Source organism: Alligator mississippiensis, chromosome 2 (assembly GCF_030867095.1).
Source record: "Alligator mississippiensis isolate rAllMis1 chromosome 2, rAllMis1, whole genome shotgun sequence".
Classification (NCBI taxonomy): Eukaryota; Metazoa; Chordata; order Crocodylia; family Alligatoridae; genus Alligator; species Alligator mississippiensis.
Genome location: NC_081825.1, coordinates 131,209,501 through 131,225,853, shown reverse-complemented (window position 1 = coordinate 131,225,853; position 16,353 = coordinate 131,209,501). Strand labels below are relative to the sequence as shown.

The following is a 16,353-nucleotide window of genomic DNA, read 5'->3' as shown; positions in this document are numbered from 1 at the left end:
TAAGGTCAGCCAAGAGCCTCCTTCTTCTAGTATAATCAGTGCACTAAGTTCACTTGTTAAAAATACAGGGGAGGTCATTCTCGGTATTTGCTCATCAACTTTGGAACTCCCTTCCTTTTGAGGCCCACTAGAGATCGAGCTTGGACATCTTCCAGAAGCACTGTAAGACACTCCTATTTGGGCAAGTGTTTAGCAAGCAAGTCTAAGCTGGGATCCTGCTTCGGGCAGGGATGGCGAGTCTGTGGCATGTAGATTTAATAGATTTCATAGACATTAGGGCTGGAACATGTGCCAGAAGTGGCACAGGCAGCCTCTGTGTGTGGCACAATACAGATCAGGGAGAGGCCAGGCAGTGCAGTGGCAGATAGGGCAGGGAGCAGAAAGCAGAGCAGCAGATTGGGCAGCGAAAGAAGACTGGAGTAACATTTTGGGAGAGTGTAGGGTAGTTTGTGGCAAGCCTGCCAAAAAGGTTGGCCTCCACTGGCTTAGAGAGGTTTTAATTTCATATCTTATTCCACTTGCTTTTACATGTTGTTCTATTGCTGCGAACCTTAGTTGGGAAGGGCACCATCTAAAACATATAAATAAAAGTATCACATGAAGCTGTCTGAGGCTGAATGCGGTTGGGTCTGTGAGACACTGAGTTAACTACTGCAGAAAGGTCCAGTAACTGATATCCAAAGATACTGCTCCAAGAATGCAAAAGGAAGTGGTTGATTATCTGAAGAAGTCCATATAAAAGATCTTGTTTTTTGACAAAAACTAAAGCAACAAGGTGGCTTATAATGAAATGATCTTGTAAATAAGTAGCACATTGCAAAATGTTTGACTTATGCTTCACTAATTTTTTGTGGGGAAATGGAAGATTCCTTAGTCAATTAAATTTTGCACCTCTGTGCCAAAACTGTTGCATAAGGCCACCACAAAAAGCTCCAATTAGATGTTAGACATTACAGTCCATTTTTGTAATGTATTATAAATAGATTACATTTGAGTTTCAAAACCCCTGGAGTTGAGGAAGTTCAGTTCTCGGCCTGAAATATGGAGTCTCATTCCATCTTTCGTACATTATGGGAGAAATTTTATTTTGGCAAATGGGGATTGTGATAGAGAATGTTGTCACAAAGCCGGTGACATTTGGCCATTTGCTTGTCTGACTATATTTTCTGGCACAGGAGAGGAAGTGATCCGTACATTTTTTGACAGAGGCATCACAAAAGGCAGTGGTCACTCAACAGCAAGGTTGTGCCAAAATTTTTACACATGTTCTATACAAAGTGCTGAAGTAGACAAAATCCCTTTCACAGATCCACAGGCAGAAATGCTTTGAAGGGTTCTTTGGCTCTCCTGAAGGTAGGTGGGGAGGTGGCAGACACTGCATGAAATGTTCTGAAGGTAGTGATCATTAGAGGGTGTCTAAAGAGAGGTTTCCCGGTGAGGAGAGGGGGAATGAATCTCCCTGGTTGGGGGAGCTGGCGGTGACTGAGAGGAGGTTAACTCCTCAGGCTTACAGAAACCTATAGTTTTTCTTTGGGAGCACCCTGGCTCTGTAGAGTTTTATCACACCTCCTTAAAATGGTGAGCCTGAAATAGCTGTGTTATCATCCTGTTTGGATATCCAGGTTGTAGCTGTATTGCCATATTGGTTTGGAGGCAAAAGGAATCAGAACTCATGGTAGAGGTGATATCTTTTATTAGACCAACTAGATTTTTGCAAAAAACCCCAGAACTTTATTTGCAAGCTTTTAGGCACAAGCACTCTCCTATGGCTGAAGAAGGGTGCTTGCAAATAAAGACAGTTTCATGCTGTTTGGGGAAACTCAGAGGAGACGGGGACTTGCAAAGTGGCCTACTAGCAAGAGGAGTTAAGCAGCTGTAACTCTAACTGATCTTCTGAGGTTTGTGGAAGTTACAAGGGCTCAATAGATTTTAGGATCAGGTTTTAATCAACAACACATCAAGATACTTTATCTACTGCAATTCCTGCTGAGAAAGAGCCCTTGGATGAAATTAGCAGCAAGAGTAGCTAGGATAAAATCAACTGTCTAAGATTTATGGCATTTGGTTAAGTCAAAAGTGCATCTGGGCCTAGGTCTCGGTGTGGTTAAGACGCACTAGCTTCTGTAGCCAACAACATTCAATGGAGTGATATGGCTAGCATCATATAGAAGTTTAGTAAAGTATGGCTAGAAAAGACCTCACAGGATCATCTAGTCTAGCAGCCTGCTCAAGGCAGAATCTTCTAAACCATCCCACCCAAGTGTCTGTCCAATGTGCTCCTGAAAATTTTCAGGATAGAGATGCCACAACTTCTCTAGGTAGCTTGTTCCAAAGCCTGACCACACTGAAAATCAGAAAGCTCTTCCTAATCTACAACCTAAATGTTCTCTGCTGTAGCTTGAAGCCATTGCTCCTAGTCCTGTCTCCCAACTCCACGGAGAAAAGCCCATTTCCATCCTCTTTATAATCATCCCTCAGGTATTTGAAAACTAGGATCAGATGTCCCCCATCTCCCTTCCTCAGCTATTATCAGATACCGTCCTCAGTCTTCTCTTCTCCAAACTAAATAAGCCTAGATATTTCAGTCTTTCCTTATAAATCTGCTTTCTAGGCTTCTAATCATTGTTGTTGCTCTGTGTTGGACTCTTTCCAAACTCTCCATATCTTCCTTGAAGTATGGACACCAAAACTGGACACAGTATTCCATGTGAGGCCTCACTAATGCTGAGTACAGCAAAAAGAATCAGTTCTCTTGATTTACAAGTGAACCTTCCTGTTAATACAGGGGCGTCGAACATACAGTCCTTGGGTTGGATCCAGCCTGCAGAGCCCCATAATCTGGCTTCAGTGTTGCTCTTTACGCTGTATCAGACCATCCCTGCATGCAGCACCCAGGATGCACACTGCATGTAGCACTTGCTAGGCCTGATCCTAGGCTGCACCACACACACTGCCTGCTGGAGCCAGGGCCTGGGCTGTGCCACTTTTCTGGGCTTGGGTCCTGGGCTGTGCTGCTTGTTGGGGTTATTCCCAGGCTGTGCTCCCCGTGGTGCTTGCTGGGGCCAGCATCCCATACCAATGGGTGCTTAATACACTGGATCAGGCATGTAGGCAGGGGTTGGCACATGGACCACCCTGCAACATTCACCCAGCCTGTGGGGTGAGTTTGGCATCCCTTTGTTAATACAACCCAGTACACTGTTAGTGGGTTTTTTTGCAAGAAGAGGACTGTTGGCTTATATTCAGCTTATGGTCTACTGTAACTCTCAGGTTCTTCTCTGCAGTACTTCAGCCTAACCAGTCATTTGTGCATGCAGTTATTTTGTTCCATGTACACAACTTTCACTCTGTCCTTGTATTTCATTTGGTTGATTTTGGACCATTTTTCCAGTCTGTCTAAGTCAACCTCTGACCTGTGGGCCAAATCTGACCCACAGAGCCATGGTATTCAGTCTGCAGGGATCTCCTCAGGTCAACAAAATTGACAGCAGGGGAATGATCCAAGTTCCATGCAGCCAAATCCAGCCCTGCCTGGGCTACACAGAGGGATCAGGGCTAGGCTTGGACCCCACATATCCAGATCAAGCCATGCTGCTCCTAATTCTCCACTCACCCCTGCATGTCTGGATCAGGGCCAGGATGTTTTGCCCACTCCTCTATCACGCATCCAAATTGGGACTGCTCCCTACCCCACACATCCAGATTAAGGCTGGGCCCTGCCCTGCCTCCCAGGACAGGTCAGGGTTGGGCCATGCACCCCCACAACTGGATCAGATCCCTGCCACACCTGCCCCATGTACCCGTTTGAGCCCACTAGACAGATCCAACCTACGATCGACCTAGCATCACCCATCTGGCTTGCAGGGTGAAAAGTTTGGGTACCACTGCTCTAGAGTGTTTGCAACCCCATCCAACTTGGTGTCATCCACAAATTTGCTAAGTGTGCATTCGATCCCATCATCCAAATCGTAAATGATGATATAAACACTACCAGATCCAGGACAGATCCCTGGGGAATCCCACTTGATGTGTTGATGTGTCCTCCTAACTAGACATTGAGCCATTGATGACGAGTCGTTGAGTACAGTCATCCAACCAGTTAGCCACCTTTGACTCTCCAAGTACTCATTTACAGCTGAGCCAAATAAGGGGCAGCCGTTTGTAAGCATTTTTGTTCCAGTTGCTGCTGATATGCAACCCTGATAGTTTTCCTTTAAAATGCAAATTTGATGATGTTTATAGCCTTCATACTGGTGCCACATGTGATAACCAAGAGAGCTATTTCTGCATTATAAATGAACATTTATTAAATAATTACTGCAAAATTGCTCTGTTTGTGCAGGTTCCTGTCCTGTGTACAGGACCTCCACCTGATGCAAGAGGTACATGGTCCCACTAGGGGGAATGCCTTACTGGACCTGGTATTGGCAACGGGGGATGATATGGTAGGGGATCTACAGATTGGTGGTCACCTGGGGGACAGTGATCACCAAATAATAGAATTCATCATAAGACGTCAAGTGGGTAAGGTAACTAGTAGGGTGAAAGTGCTAGACTTTAGGAAAGCTGATTTCAATGAACTCAGGCGATTAGTCAAGGACGCACTGCAGAGTAGGAGTTTTGAAGAGATAGGAGCCCAGGAAGGGTGGCTATACGTTAAGGAAATGATCCTTCAGGCACAAAGGGAGACAATCCCGGTGCGAGGAAAAAGAGGGAAAGGGGCCAGGAGGCTTCCTTGGCTGACCAGAGAAATCCAGAGCAGCCTACGAGCTAAAAGGGGAGCATATAAAAAGTGGAAACAGGGAGAGATTACCAAAGAGGAGTATATCTCCTCTGCTCGCGATTGTAGGGAGGCAGTTAGACGGGCCAAAGCTACCGTGGAGCTGAGGATGGCATCCCAAGTTAAGGATAACAAGAAATTGTTTTTCAGCTATATAGGGAGTAAAAGGAAGGCCCAGGGTGGAATAGGACCCCTACTAAATGGGCAGAAGCAATTGTTGACGGACAGGGGGGACAAGGCTGAACTCCTCAACAAGTTCTTTGCCTCAGTGTTCCTAAGTGAGGGGCAAGACAAGTCTCTCACTGGGATTGTAGAGAGGCAGCAGCAAGGCACCAGACTACCATGCATAGATCCTGAGATGGTGCAGAGTCACTTGGAGGAACTGGATGCATTTAAGTCGGCAGACCCGGATGAGCTCCATCCGAGGGTGCTGAAGGCACTGGCTGATGTCATTGCACAGCCACTGGCAGGAATATTCGAACGCTCGTGGCGCACAGGCCAAGTCCCAGAGGACTGGAAAAGGGCCAGTGTGGTCCCCATTTTCAAGAAGGGGAGGAAGGAGGACCCAGGCAACTATAGGCCAGTCAGTCTCACCTCCATCCTAGGCAAAGACTTTGAAAAAATTATCAAGGTTTACATTTGCGAGAGCCCAGCAGGAAAAAATATGCTGTGGGGAAACCAGCACGGGTTCATAGCAGGTAGATCATGCCTGACTAATCTAGTCTCTTTTTTATGACCAGATCACAAAACGCCTTGACGCAGGAGTAGGGGTTGACGTCATAGACTTCAGGAAGGCCTTCGATACGGTATCCCACACCATACTGGTGAACAAGTTAAGAGGCTGTGACTTGGATGACTTCACAATCCGGTGGGTGGCGAATTGGCTAGAGGGTCGCACCCAGAGAGCCGTAGTGGATGGGTCGGTATCGACCTGGAAGGGTGTGGGCAGTGGAGTTCCGCAGGGCTCGGTCCTAGGACCGATACTCTTCAATGTCTTCATCAGCGACTTGGACGAGGGAGTGAAGTGTGTACTCTGTTCAAGTTTGCGGATGACACAAGAATGTGGGGAGAAGTAGACATGCCGGAGGGCAGGGAACAACTACAAGCAGACCTGGACAGGTTGGACAAATGGGCGGAAAACAACAGAATGCAATTCAACAAGGAGAAATGCAAAGTGCTGCACCTAGGGAGGAAAAATGTCCAGCATACCTACTGCCTAGGAAATGACCTGCTGGGTGGAACGGAAGCGGAAAGGGATCTTGGAGTCCTAGTGGACTCCAAGATGAACATGAGTCATCAGTGTGACGAAGCCATCAGAAAAGCTAATGGCACTTTATCGTGCATCAGCAGATGCATGACGAACAGATCCAAGGAGGTGATACTTCCCCTCTATCGGGCGTTGGTCAGACCGCAGTTGGAGTACTGCGTGCAATTCTGGGCGCCACACTTCAAGAGGGATGCGGATAACCTGGAGAGGGTCCAGAGAAGGGCCACTCGTATGGTTAAGTGCCTGCAGACCAAGCCCTACAAGGAGAGACTAGAGAAACTGGACCTTTTCAGCCTCCACAAGAGAAGGTTGAGAGGCGACCTTGTGGCTGCCTATAAGTTCATCATGGGGGCACAGAAGGGAATTGGTGAGGTTTTATTCACCAAGGCGCCCCTGGGGGTTACAAGAAACAATGGCCACAAGCTAGCAGAGAGCAGATTTAGACTAGACATTAGGAAGAACTTCTTCACAGTTAGAGTGGCCAGGGTCTGGAACGGACTCCCAAGGGAGGTGGTGCTCTCCCCTACCCTGGGGGTCTTCAAGAGGAGGTTAGATGAGCATCTAGCTGGGGTCTTCTGAACCCAGCACTCTTTCCTGCCTATGCAGGGGGTCGGACTCGATCTATTGAGGTCCCTTCCGACCCTAGCATCTATGAATCTATGCTGTACAAAAGCATAACTACTTCCATTTTCTGACCCATGAGAGAGATTCAGAAAATTCACCTATTCTAAACATTTAACTTTATTAGATTGTTAAATGGAAACAACATTGCACTGAATAGATTCTTTGTAAGAATTTCTGATGAGCATTATCTTTATTACTTTGAATAATACTAATTCCAGTATCACACCTGCTCTATTTCTGTCCTGAACAGGGATACTCCTACTAGTACTAAGTCCAGCAGAATTTTTAACTCTTCTGAAACAGAGTCTCTGCAACAGATGGAAACATGCCTCACTCCAGTTTATTTTATATATATTATGAGCCTCTAAAACTGCATAAAAATGTCAGGTTGAATTTGTTTTACCACTGATTAAAGTTAGATCATGATGTCTGGACAGGACTCAAAAACACACAAAATAATGTAGATTTTTTTTTTCCTCTCATATGCTTCCATTATTTAAGCAACAGAGAAAGATAGTTTTTTAAAGTCAGAGTTAGGTTTATTCTTGGCAGTCTGTATCAGTATAATCTCCCATAAAATGGAATGCTCATTCTAACTCTGCATTTGGTTCATTAAATAAAGACCAGCCTGTGAAGTTTTTACTCTCAATACTGAGCTGTTATTCATGAACTCGACAGTCAGACCCTACGAGAGTTGTTGCACATTTACAGAAATGTAATCTGGTACTAATCAGGGGATGACTGCTAGAGACAAACATTTCTACTTTTTTAGTACAGGGCTGCCACAGGCCACCAGAGAAGCATTATTTCACAAAGCTGTGGAACATTCAAGATGCTTGCCCATCACCACACATCCCAAAAAAACTAAGGGTTGTATGCCATCATAGACACAGCTCCAAATATGCAGAGTCACTCCAGAGGACCAACAGCAAGTCTAGATTTTTTTTTCTCTCTCTCTCTGATAGATTCACCCACTCCCTGGATCCAGAAATAGCTTGTTCATGAGCGTCAGAACCTGTTTCTGAAGGGCATGATTTTTGCTTTTGGGGCAGACTGTGTTATAACTGCTAGTAGATACTTAAATCCAGGGACAGGATGTTGCTGAGCCCCCTACCTAGGCGTTCACCTTTTTCCCTGTGTGTGCGTGCGTGCGTGCGTGCGCAGAGTCATAACAAAACATTGCCATTGATCACTTAGCTGTATTCTCAGTGTGGACAGTGTTTTATTTGGAACAAACCACAGCTGAAAATAAGTTTCTTTACCTCACATGCTTTGCCTCCTTGGTTTGGTTTTGAGAAAGCATATTTGTCCCAATAGGAAAACTAATTTTCCTGCCCCTCAGACCTCCTTTCTGCAAGCTTATACATGCTGGACATGAAATTGTTATGCAGATAACCTTATAAAGGACCAAACATTTCTTCAGTAATCCTAGTGAGGACCTTCAGTATATAGTATTTAGCTGATGGATCACACATTTATTTATTGCCAGAGATGGTTGAATTCTCCATCCTCATGGTAAAAGAAAAATGAGTTGTATGCTAAGAAATAATTAGGCATACAGTATTGCCAAGTGTTCCCAAGCCATGAGCCTGGTTTCACAATCATGTAATTTATTAAAAATAATGCATTACAGCTCTCTTATTGTTTGACTTGTTGCCTGACTACTGAATCAGTAGTATTCACTGGACTTACATTTTCAATCTTTTCTCCTTATTTAGGAGTTTTTGTTTTGGTTTATTTTTTGTTAATGAAAACCAAGTGCTTCACATATTTGTACAAATCCAGAGCTGAAATTTTAGGAAAACCCTTAAATATAAGACTTCTAATAAAACTGTAAATTGGCACAGTGTAGTGGAGCCAATCTGCGGTGATGATTTTAAAATTAAACAGGGGTAAGCTACTTATTTAACAGAGTAGTGCTGCCATATAATCCTGTATATGGAAAAACTATTTTGAAGACCGAGGGATTCTTTACATTGTGGCCTAATGCTGAAAAAATGTGATGTCAAAATGAAAGTTTTCCAGTGTGGTAGAAAAAAACCCTGTAATTCTTTGGGTCAGACCACATGCCCTTTAAGATCATTAAGACTTTAATGCTGTTCTTGACAGGAACTGGATGGATAACAATGTTCAGTTCATGAATCCAAAAGAAATATTTTTGTTGTGACCCTAAATGAAAAAGAAAAATAGAAACTTGTAGGCATGTATGGCAGAATGTCAGCAGAGTCCTTAAAAAGGGGAAAAAATATTTTTCATTCGTTTTGCAATGTATTGGGGGAAAAGGTCACATTTTTCAAGAAGGTTTTACCTTGTAGGATTAAACATTAAAGTTTACTTGTCTCATTTTGCTCTAAACAAGAATAAATATTGTTTACCTCTAGATTCTGTGAAGGTCAGTTATTCTTGATCTTTTTAGATCCAAGGCATGCTTTGGAAAATGTCAGCACTTAGCTTTGTTTTTTTTTACTACAGAAGACTAATAGAGCATATCCCATTGCAAGTAACTCAGAAAGCACACAACAGGTCAGAAAATGTTTTCTCTAGTGGGAGCATCAACGCACGATATTTACTTCAGAGCTACCTAATTAACAAGGATCCTGGTTTTCTCTGATAAAAAAAAAATTGCAAATTCTCTGACAAAGAATTGCAAATTCTCTGATAAAACCCCCCAAATCTGTTATTAAAATTAAAAGCCCCCTGCAGCCCCCCCTTAGCCCTGCTGATGCCCGTCACTCGCCCCCAAGCCCTCCCAACCCTGCTGTTGCCCCTTACTGCCCCAACAACAGCCCCCCACCCTACTTGTGCCTTGTACACAGCCCCTGCCCCCCGGCCCTGCTGGAGGGAGCCCCCAGCTGCCAGGGCTATGGGGCCAGAAAGCCAAGTCTGCAGCTCCTTGCCCCCAAAAGCAGGCAGCTGCAGCAGAAGCAGCATGGAGCCGGCTCCCCCCACTGCTCTGCCTGCTTGGGTGGGGGTGGGACTGGCTCTTGGCTCCCTCCAGCCATGACCTCCAACCCCCCAGCCCTGCCAGAGGGGCCCCCAGGCCACTGCAACCCCCATGTACCTCAGGCTCCAGGAGCAAAGAGTGAAGCTGAGCTGAGCAGAGCTGTGGCTGACTGAGAGCCCCAGGCCCCATCCTTCCTCCTCCCCCTTCCCCTCCAGGCAGGGCTGGGGGTTTTCCGCCCTGTTTGCAAACACCTCTTGCAGGCTAGAGCTCAGCCAGCCTGCAGAGCTCTTTGCAAAAGCAGGGAATCCATGGGTTTCGCTGCTAAAAAATAGAAATCCGTGTTTTCTCTGATAAAAAGGGGAAATCTGGTATACTCTGTTTTTTCCATGGGAAACAGAAAACCAGGATCCCTATTAATTAGCTCCGCAGTAAATCTCTCACCATCTAAACATGCAGCCCTGTTAGGCTGCAGTAAAATAAAACTGCCACTGGTTAGTACTTGTAAATACCTGTACCATCTTCACACAGTTTCACAGAAGTTTAGGACTGGAAGGGACCTCGTGAGATCAGGTCCAGCCCTTCTGCTCTGGGCAGGAAAGACTGTTGGGGTCAAATAACCCCAGCAAGATGTGCATCCAGTCTCCTTTTGAAGACCTCCAGGGTAGGTGCCTACACCACCCCCACTGGGAGTCTATTTCAGGGTCTGGTTATACAAACTGCAAAGAAGTTTTTCCTTATATCCAGTCTGAATATAAACTCCTTCTTCTAGGAGTTATGACTTGCAGTAGAGTGTTTTACTGCACAGCAACGCAGTGTAGATGCTGATGGGGCTGGCTGGGGCATGAAAATGCTTCAGTGCAAGGCTGCCTCCCAGCTAGTCCTATAGTAGAGTATCCTCATGCCCCAGCCAGCCCCTCCACAGCACATTGATCCAGGTCAAAACAGCCCCAGGCCCCCTACTAGCTGGGACTGCTCCACCCTGGCTAAATGTGCTACAGTCCCTGATACACATTCAAACATGGCATCTGGGAACAATAAACTCCAGCACAATATGCCTCAAATTAATTGCACGTGTAGACACCCAGGAATTCCAATTTCAAATTTTTGGGTGTATCTTGGGAATCCAGCCATAGGTGTTTGCACGCATAACAGTGCAAATATTCAGTGGCATCCTGCACACACTTAAAAAGATCCTGTGGCACTTAAGGATGCTGTGAGACCCCAGTTGAGTCACCATACCAAATAAATGAAAGTCTTTAGGTATACATTACTTAGCTCTGCTCATTGGCTGTTTTACTTAGGGAAATGCAGATCATTGTTTTCTGCATTTTTGTAACAATAGCTAGCAAGGCCAAAGTGGAAAAATGGACAAAAGATCTGGAGTTTGGCTTTCTAGCTTACTTAAAATTAGGTGTGTATTAGTCATTACCTTTTTCAGTAAGCATAGACATAAACATAGAATTTGGGTAATTTGCCATAATCAAATCTACACTTCAGTCCTGAATTGGCTAGACAGCATGCCTCCATACCTCTGCTCTTGTCCATTCTTGGTTTATATGCCTACTGCCTGTTGCTTTTGTTAATTCCTGACCCTGAGGTTGAGTATTCTAAGCAATTGGTGCAAAGCATTGGAGATTTGATATATTTCCTCAGATGTGCCTATAAAACAGAGCCTGGAGCGTAAGGGTACCTTTCCCTTCACTTCCTTCTTCCTCTGTGGGCAATTAGCTTTTAGCAAGGAAGTGATTGTCCTGACTAAAAATAGCCTCAGTTCCATCACCGTAAGGACAGAAGGCTTGATTGGCCTCCTAGCTTACACTATTTTTACGTTGGTGAAACTCCACTAACTTCAGTAAAAATTCTCCTGATTTACATGAATGTCAGTAGTGCTTTTTGCCTTTTTTGCCTGGAAGACTGGATGGGCAGTGGCCAATCCATCCATGAGCCAGATCCAGCAGGTCGTCTTAATCTGGCACCCAGGGCATGTGCAGCCCCATCCAGCCACACAGAGCAGGGCAGGGTGCAGTTCAGCCCTGCGGGAGAAAGTGGTCTGACCCAGCCTAACAGGGAAGAAGGAGCCTTAACCTGGCCATGTGGAGGAAAGGAGGTCTGGTCTGGTCACATGTGCCCTTGGGTTTAGGATTGGGGAATTTAGCAGCAGAGGGAGGGTGGCCATATTAATTGCTACCATTCCTCCACTGCCAAATTTCTCAACCTATGGGGAGCCCTGCAGACCAGATACCATGGCTCCATCATCCATATTTGCCCATGGGACAGAGGTTGAGCACCCCTGACATATGTAAATAAGAAAAGAATCAGAACAAAAGAGAGTGGGATGAGTAATTAAACACCGTGATTTACAAAGAGTATTCTCTATGCTGTGGTCATAACCATTACTGATGTTCATGAACATTGTTTAAAACTTGGAAACCAGTAGCTGCATAGCTGTGGCAATGTGGCATTGAGTGTTGGGTGCAAGTTCCATTGCAAGCACTGGGTAAATACTCAGAAGCCTAGTGTTTTCTGAGCCCTCTTCTACCACCAGTGCATTGCTTTCAGTAACCAAATTAGCTTAGTTTTAAAAGTAGTGGAGGTATGTTGGCATACTACCCTCAGATTTTTGACTGCAATGCAGACATACCCAAGGACTCTGGCGGGGTGGCAGGGAGGCAGCAAGAGCACAGCTCTCCGGCTGTGTGTTCGCTTTCTCTTTCTGTTGCCCCTAGGTCTCTGGGATTTGCACAATCACAGAAGCAGGGCTTTGCAGGGTTGCTTATTACTACTTCTTCCTGCTTCCAGGTGCCTCAGATTTGTAGTTAACAGTTGCAACCAGCAATAAGTTTGAGCAGGGGAAGGGGTGTTTAACCCCAGCCCCAGACCCCAGCCAGGGTTTCCCTGGGGATAGCAGTCCCCACACCAAGGCTGGGCAGCATCCCTAGCTGGGCTTGCCCCCTACACTCCCTTATCAGCCAGCCCTCACTGCTCCAGCTAGGGATCAGAGGGGTGGGGCCAGCCCCGCTCTCTGGTGTAGACAGCCCAGCCCAGCCCAGGGCTGGAAAGCATGTTGGGATGCAGGGGGATTGTGATTTAACATGAACCAGGAAGGGGCCTGGGACAGAAGTTTCATAAACCGTTTTGATCCAAATCAGTTATGTCTATTATTACATTCAGCCAGGTTCTTCTTAAACCAGTTTCAGTTATTTTGAAACTGGTTTATGTGCAGTGAGCTTCTGTTCTGTTACAGGTTTAAACCAGTTTCTGATCACTTAAACCAGTTTACGTGTAACTTCTGTCCTAGCCAGTGGATATTCCCTTTCTGTTTTGAACCAGCAATTTTTTAAAGAACATTTTCAGTTGCAGTTGAAATAGAAATTAATATAATACCTTGTAATTAATGAGAAATAGGCCCTTACAATCATTCCTTTGCTTTTGGAGCACATACTGAAATGCCAGACATCTGTCAAACATGTTCCCTTCCCTGCTTCACAGATGGGGAGAACAATTAGATTTTCATTTCTCTGTATTTGTTCCCACACAACCTGAGTGGGATTAAACTTCACTAGTTACCTATGAGGATGAAGTCACAGTAGCACATTTTGAAGCTGAATAGTCTCTTACCATTTGTTTTTCTGTTTGGAAATGTTTTTTGTTTGTTATATATAGGATTTTCTCCAGTGATTGTCACCATAATAGCACCACAGTTAACTTAAGAACATATATTTAACTTAAATATATAAGAAGTGCCATACTAGGTCAGACTAAACTAAGTTTATCTAGCCCACTGTTTTGTCTCTGACACTGGCAAGTAGTAGATGCTTTAGAGCAAGGTTCTCACACTCATCTTATGCTCCATATTGGATCTGGATGGCAGGTCTCCTTTTGGGCTGGATCTAGTCTGAGCCATGGGGAAGCAGTGGCAGTGACAGCTCTAGCTCTGACCCAGAGCATGCGGTGGTGGTGGTGGTATACAGCAGTGGCTTCAGCTCCCGTCCTGAATCCTGTGTCAGAGCCAGAGAAGCCATTACAGCAACATCTTCAGTTCCAGCATAGGGCAAACAGCAGTGACCTGGTTTAGAAAGTTTGCAGTTTTGTCTCTGAAAATTGTGTGGATTTAAACATTATAAGACTTACCAAAAGCTTACTAGACGTGTGAGAAATGTCTTTCTTCTTTGTATGTTGAAGGTTGCATTGAATCTTTTAAACTTCCTAATAATAATTACTAAACATTGCAATACATGACTGAGAACTGAAGTCATATTGGTTTTTTTTTAAAGCACAACAGTGCGTTCCTAACACAGAAATGTAATTTGTGTTTTGTTGTTTCTATGTACAATTAAATTAAATTTGTAGAAGGTGATTTATTGCTTTAGGCTAAAAGAAAAAATAATCAAATGCCTCGCTTAGTGAGTGAAACAATATGCCTGGAGATTGTTCTAAAATTATAAATCACAACTACCACTTTTGGTGAGAATATGAAGAGTTTCTTATGCATTCTTTTTAGCTTAAAATGCTTGCATTTCAAAATCTCTTCCTTAATATGAAATCAAGTCCCCAGTTGTGCAAAAAACCAAGGACGGTGCCTAAACAACAGTAAAAATGGTATGACATTTAAGTTTCAATGAAACCAGGCTGGGAAGAGAAAATTACCCACAATGGGTAAGTTGCATGCCAAAGGACTACTGAAGTCCTTTCATCAAAAGCAGCAGCAGCTTAAATTGATTGTTTTGCAAAACCAAGAAAATTGGTTCTATCCAAGATAGAAATGGATTGCAAAGCCATTTCCTTTCATTAGTGTGTTATGGATAGAGTTTCAGGGATCAGTATGACACCAAAAAAAGAAATAAACATACAATTTTTTGCAATTTGTCACAGTTCTTAAAATAATACTTTCCCTATTGCCCTGAGTAAGTTTTAAACTATTACTTTCCTTTCTAGGAAGTTGCATGCTATTTTTAACTCTGACTTGATAAAACAAGACTTTAACACAGTTTTTTTTTAAAGAAATCAGAATGCTTTAAGTATCTTCATCTTTACAAGTAGCAACCTCTCAGTAATTTGTTAGCCTCCCTGATGCAGATAGCATGCTGGAGATATGTACACACTGACTAAATGGCGCCATTATCTTTCAAAAAGCTATTTTCATGGACTTTTTTTTGTCTGACTCCTCCCCCAGTGCTACTGAAGCCAGGGCTACAGTTTGGATCTCAAGATTTTAGGTTGCTAACTTATAATGCAAAGTAGTATGTAGCAGTAGATCATGCTTACTACAAGGTGCTAAGGAATGCACAGGGTTTTTAGTCTGGAAAGATTTCATTTGGGCCCCAGCTCTGCTTCTGACCATAATTCATGGGGTGAAAGTAAATGTGAAGTTAAAGCTCTCAGGGGTGCAGCAGAGGGGGAGAGAGAGGTAAGAGGGAGAAGCAATGCAGGGGTGGGGAGACTGGGGGCTATGGGGGATAAGTGGTGGGGTATGCAGAAGCAGCGTGGGGGGGGGGAAGGGGGGCACATGCCAGCTTCAGCTCCAGCGGCAACCCCAACCCTGGGTTGGGGCCAGAACTGCAACAGCTGCCTGTCTCTCTCCCACCTCCTCCTTCCCCCACTTCCTCGTGCTAAATATGAAGAAAACTTGATTTTCTAATTAAGTAAATGAGGTACATGGTTTAAATAATTAAAAAAATATTGACTGAGTTCAAATCTTCAGGAATTTTTGAAGATCCCAGCTTAAATTGTCAGGATTGTTTGCTTGGTATACTTTTAACTAGTTAAAAATATACAAATACTGCAAAAATGATGTTAAAAAAGTTACAGTAAATCTGTTTCCTTTGTCATCCTCAGGAAAGATGTCCAGCGAGCGTGCTTTGAGGAAACAGCAGCAACTGAACAATTTGGTGGCTATGGTGACAAACCTCAGTAAACCTGGAGATGTGATTGTGGATTTTTGCAGTGGAGGGGTAATATATGTTGTCTTTATAAAGTGCCATTTCTGTTGCTTTTTCACCAACCAGAAAAGAGGGCAAAGCACAAGCTCTGAAACTGGAGCTTTTTTCAAAGTCTTTGTCACTTCATGGAGTGTTGCATGTGGGATTGAAGAATAACACCAGGATTTTTTTTGTTTTGTTTTTTTTACAGGGCCACGTTGGGATTGTTCTTGCTCACATGCTGCCATCTTGCCAGGTGAGGTCTGAATAAAATGTCTTGACACAACACTCTTTCAGACTTTGATAATTTAGAACTGTCTTAAAAATCTGTGATTTGGTAGAAAGTACGTGCCAGTGTGCTCTGTCCTGAAGTTCTCTGTATTGGCATATGTAAAGTATTTGTCATGAGACAAAACTGTGGAGACATCTCTCGAAAGGATAGTTCAGAAGAAGTTTTCCAAAGATGCTGGCAGCAGTGCTAGTGCTGTGTCCTCAGTGCATTATCATCCACTTGTTTGGTCCAAGTCATCATGGTATTTAAGTACAAGCTCAACTAGGCCCATGATTGAACCTACCCCTATTCAGAAAAGCTCTGAAGTATCTGCCTAAGTTTTGTGCTGAATTGAAGCTGTTATTATTAAGGGATTGTCTGTAATGCCCCACTTTTCCTACTCACCTGAAAGGTGTTTTGTGGGTGAGGAACTAATCTGATTCAGGTACATGAAAACCAGCACGTGCCAGCAGAGTACCTCAAGTTTGAAAAGATTGCAAATGCTAGAATGTAAAAGGTTTAGTTTAATTCCAAATTAACCTGGGGCTT

General features: G+C 44.1%; 1 protein-coding gene across 8 annotated transcripts in view; it reads left to right on the top strand.

The window, feature by feature from the left end:
- Window positions 1-16,353, top strand: part of GSTCD (glutathione S-transferase C-terminal domain containing) — a 174,481-nt gene that overhangs the window by 104,778 nt on the left and 53,350 nt on the right. For all 8 annotated transcript variants that reach the window (XR_009459876.1, XM_059722140.1, XM_059722141.1 and 5 more), the window contains 2 exons: window positions 15,451-15,566; window positions 15,745-15,789. Coding sequence is in view for 7 of the 8 variants with exons in the window: in XM_059722140.1 (XP_059578123.1) it covers window positions 15,451-15,566; window positions 15,745-15,789 (161 nt within the window). In the remaining variant the exon portion in view is untranslated. The remainder of the gene's footprint in view (window positions 1-15,450; window positions 15,567-15,744; window positions 15,790-16,353) is intronic.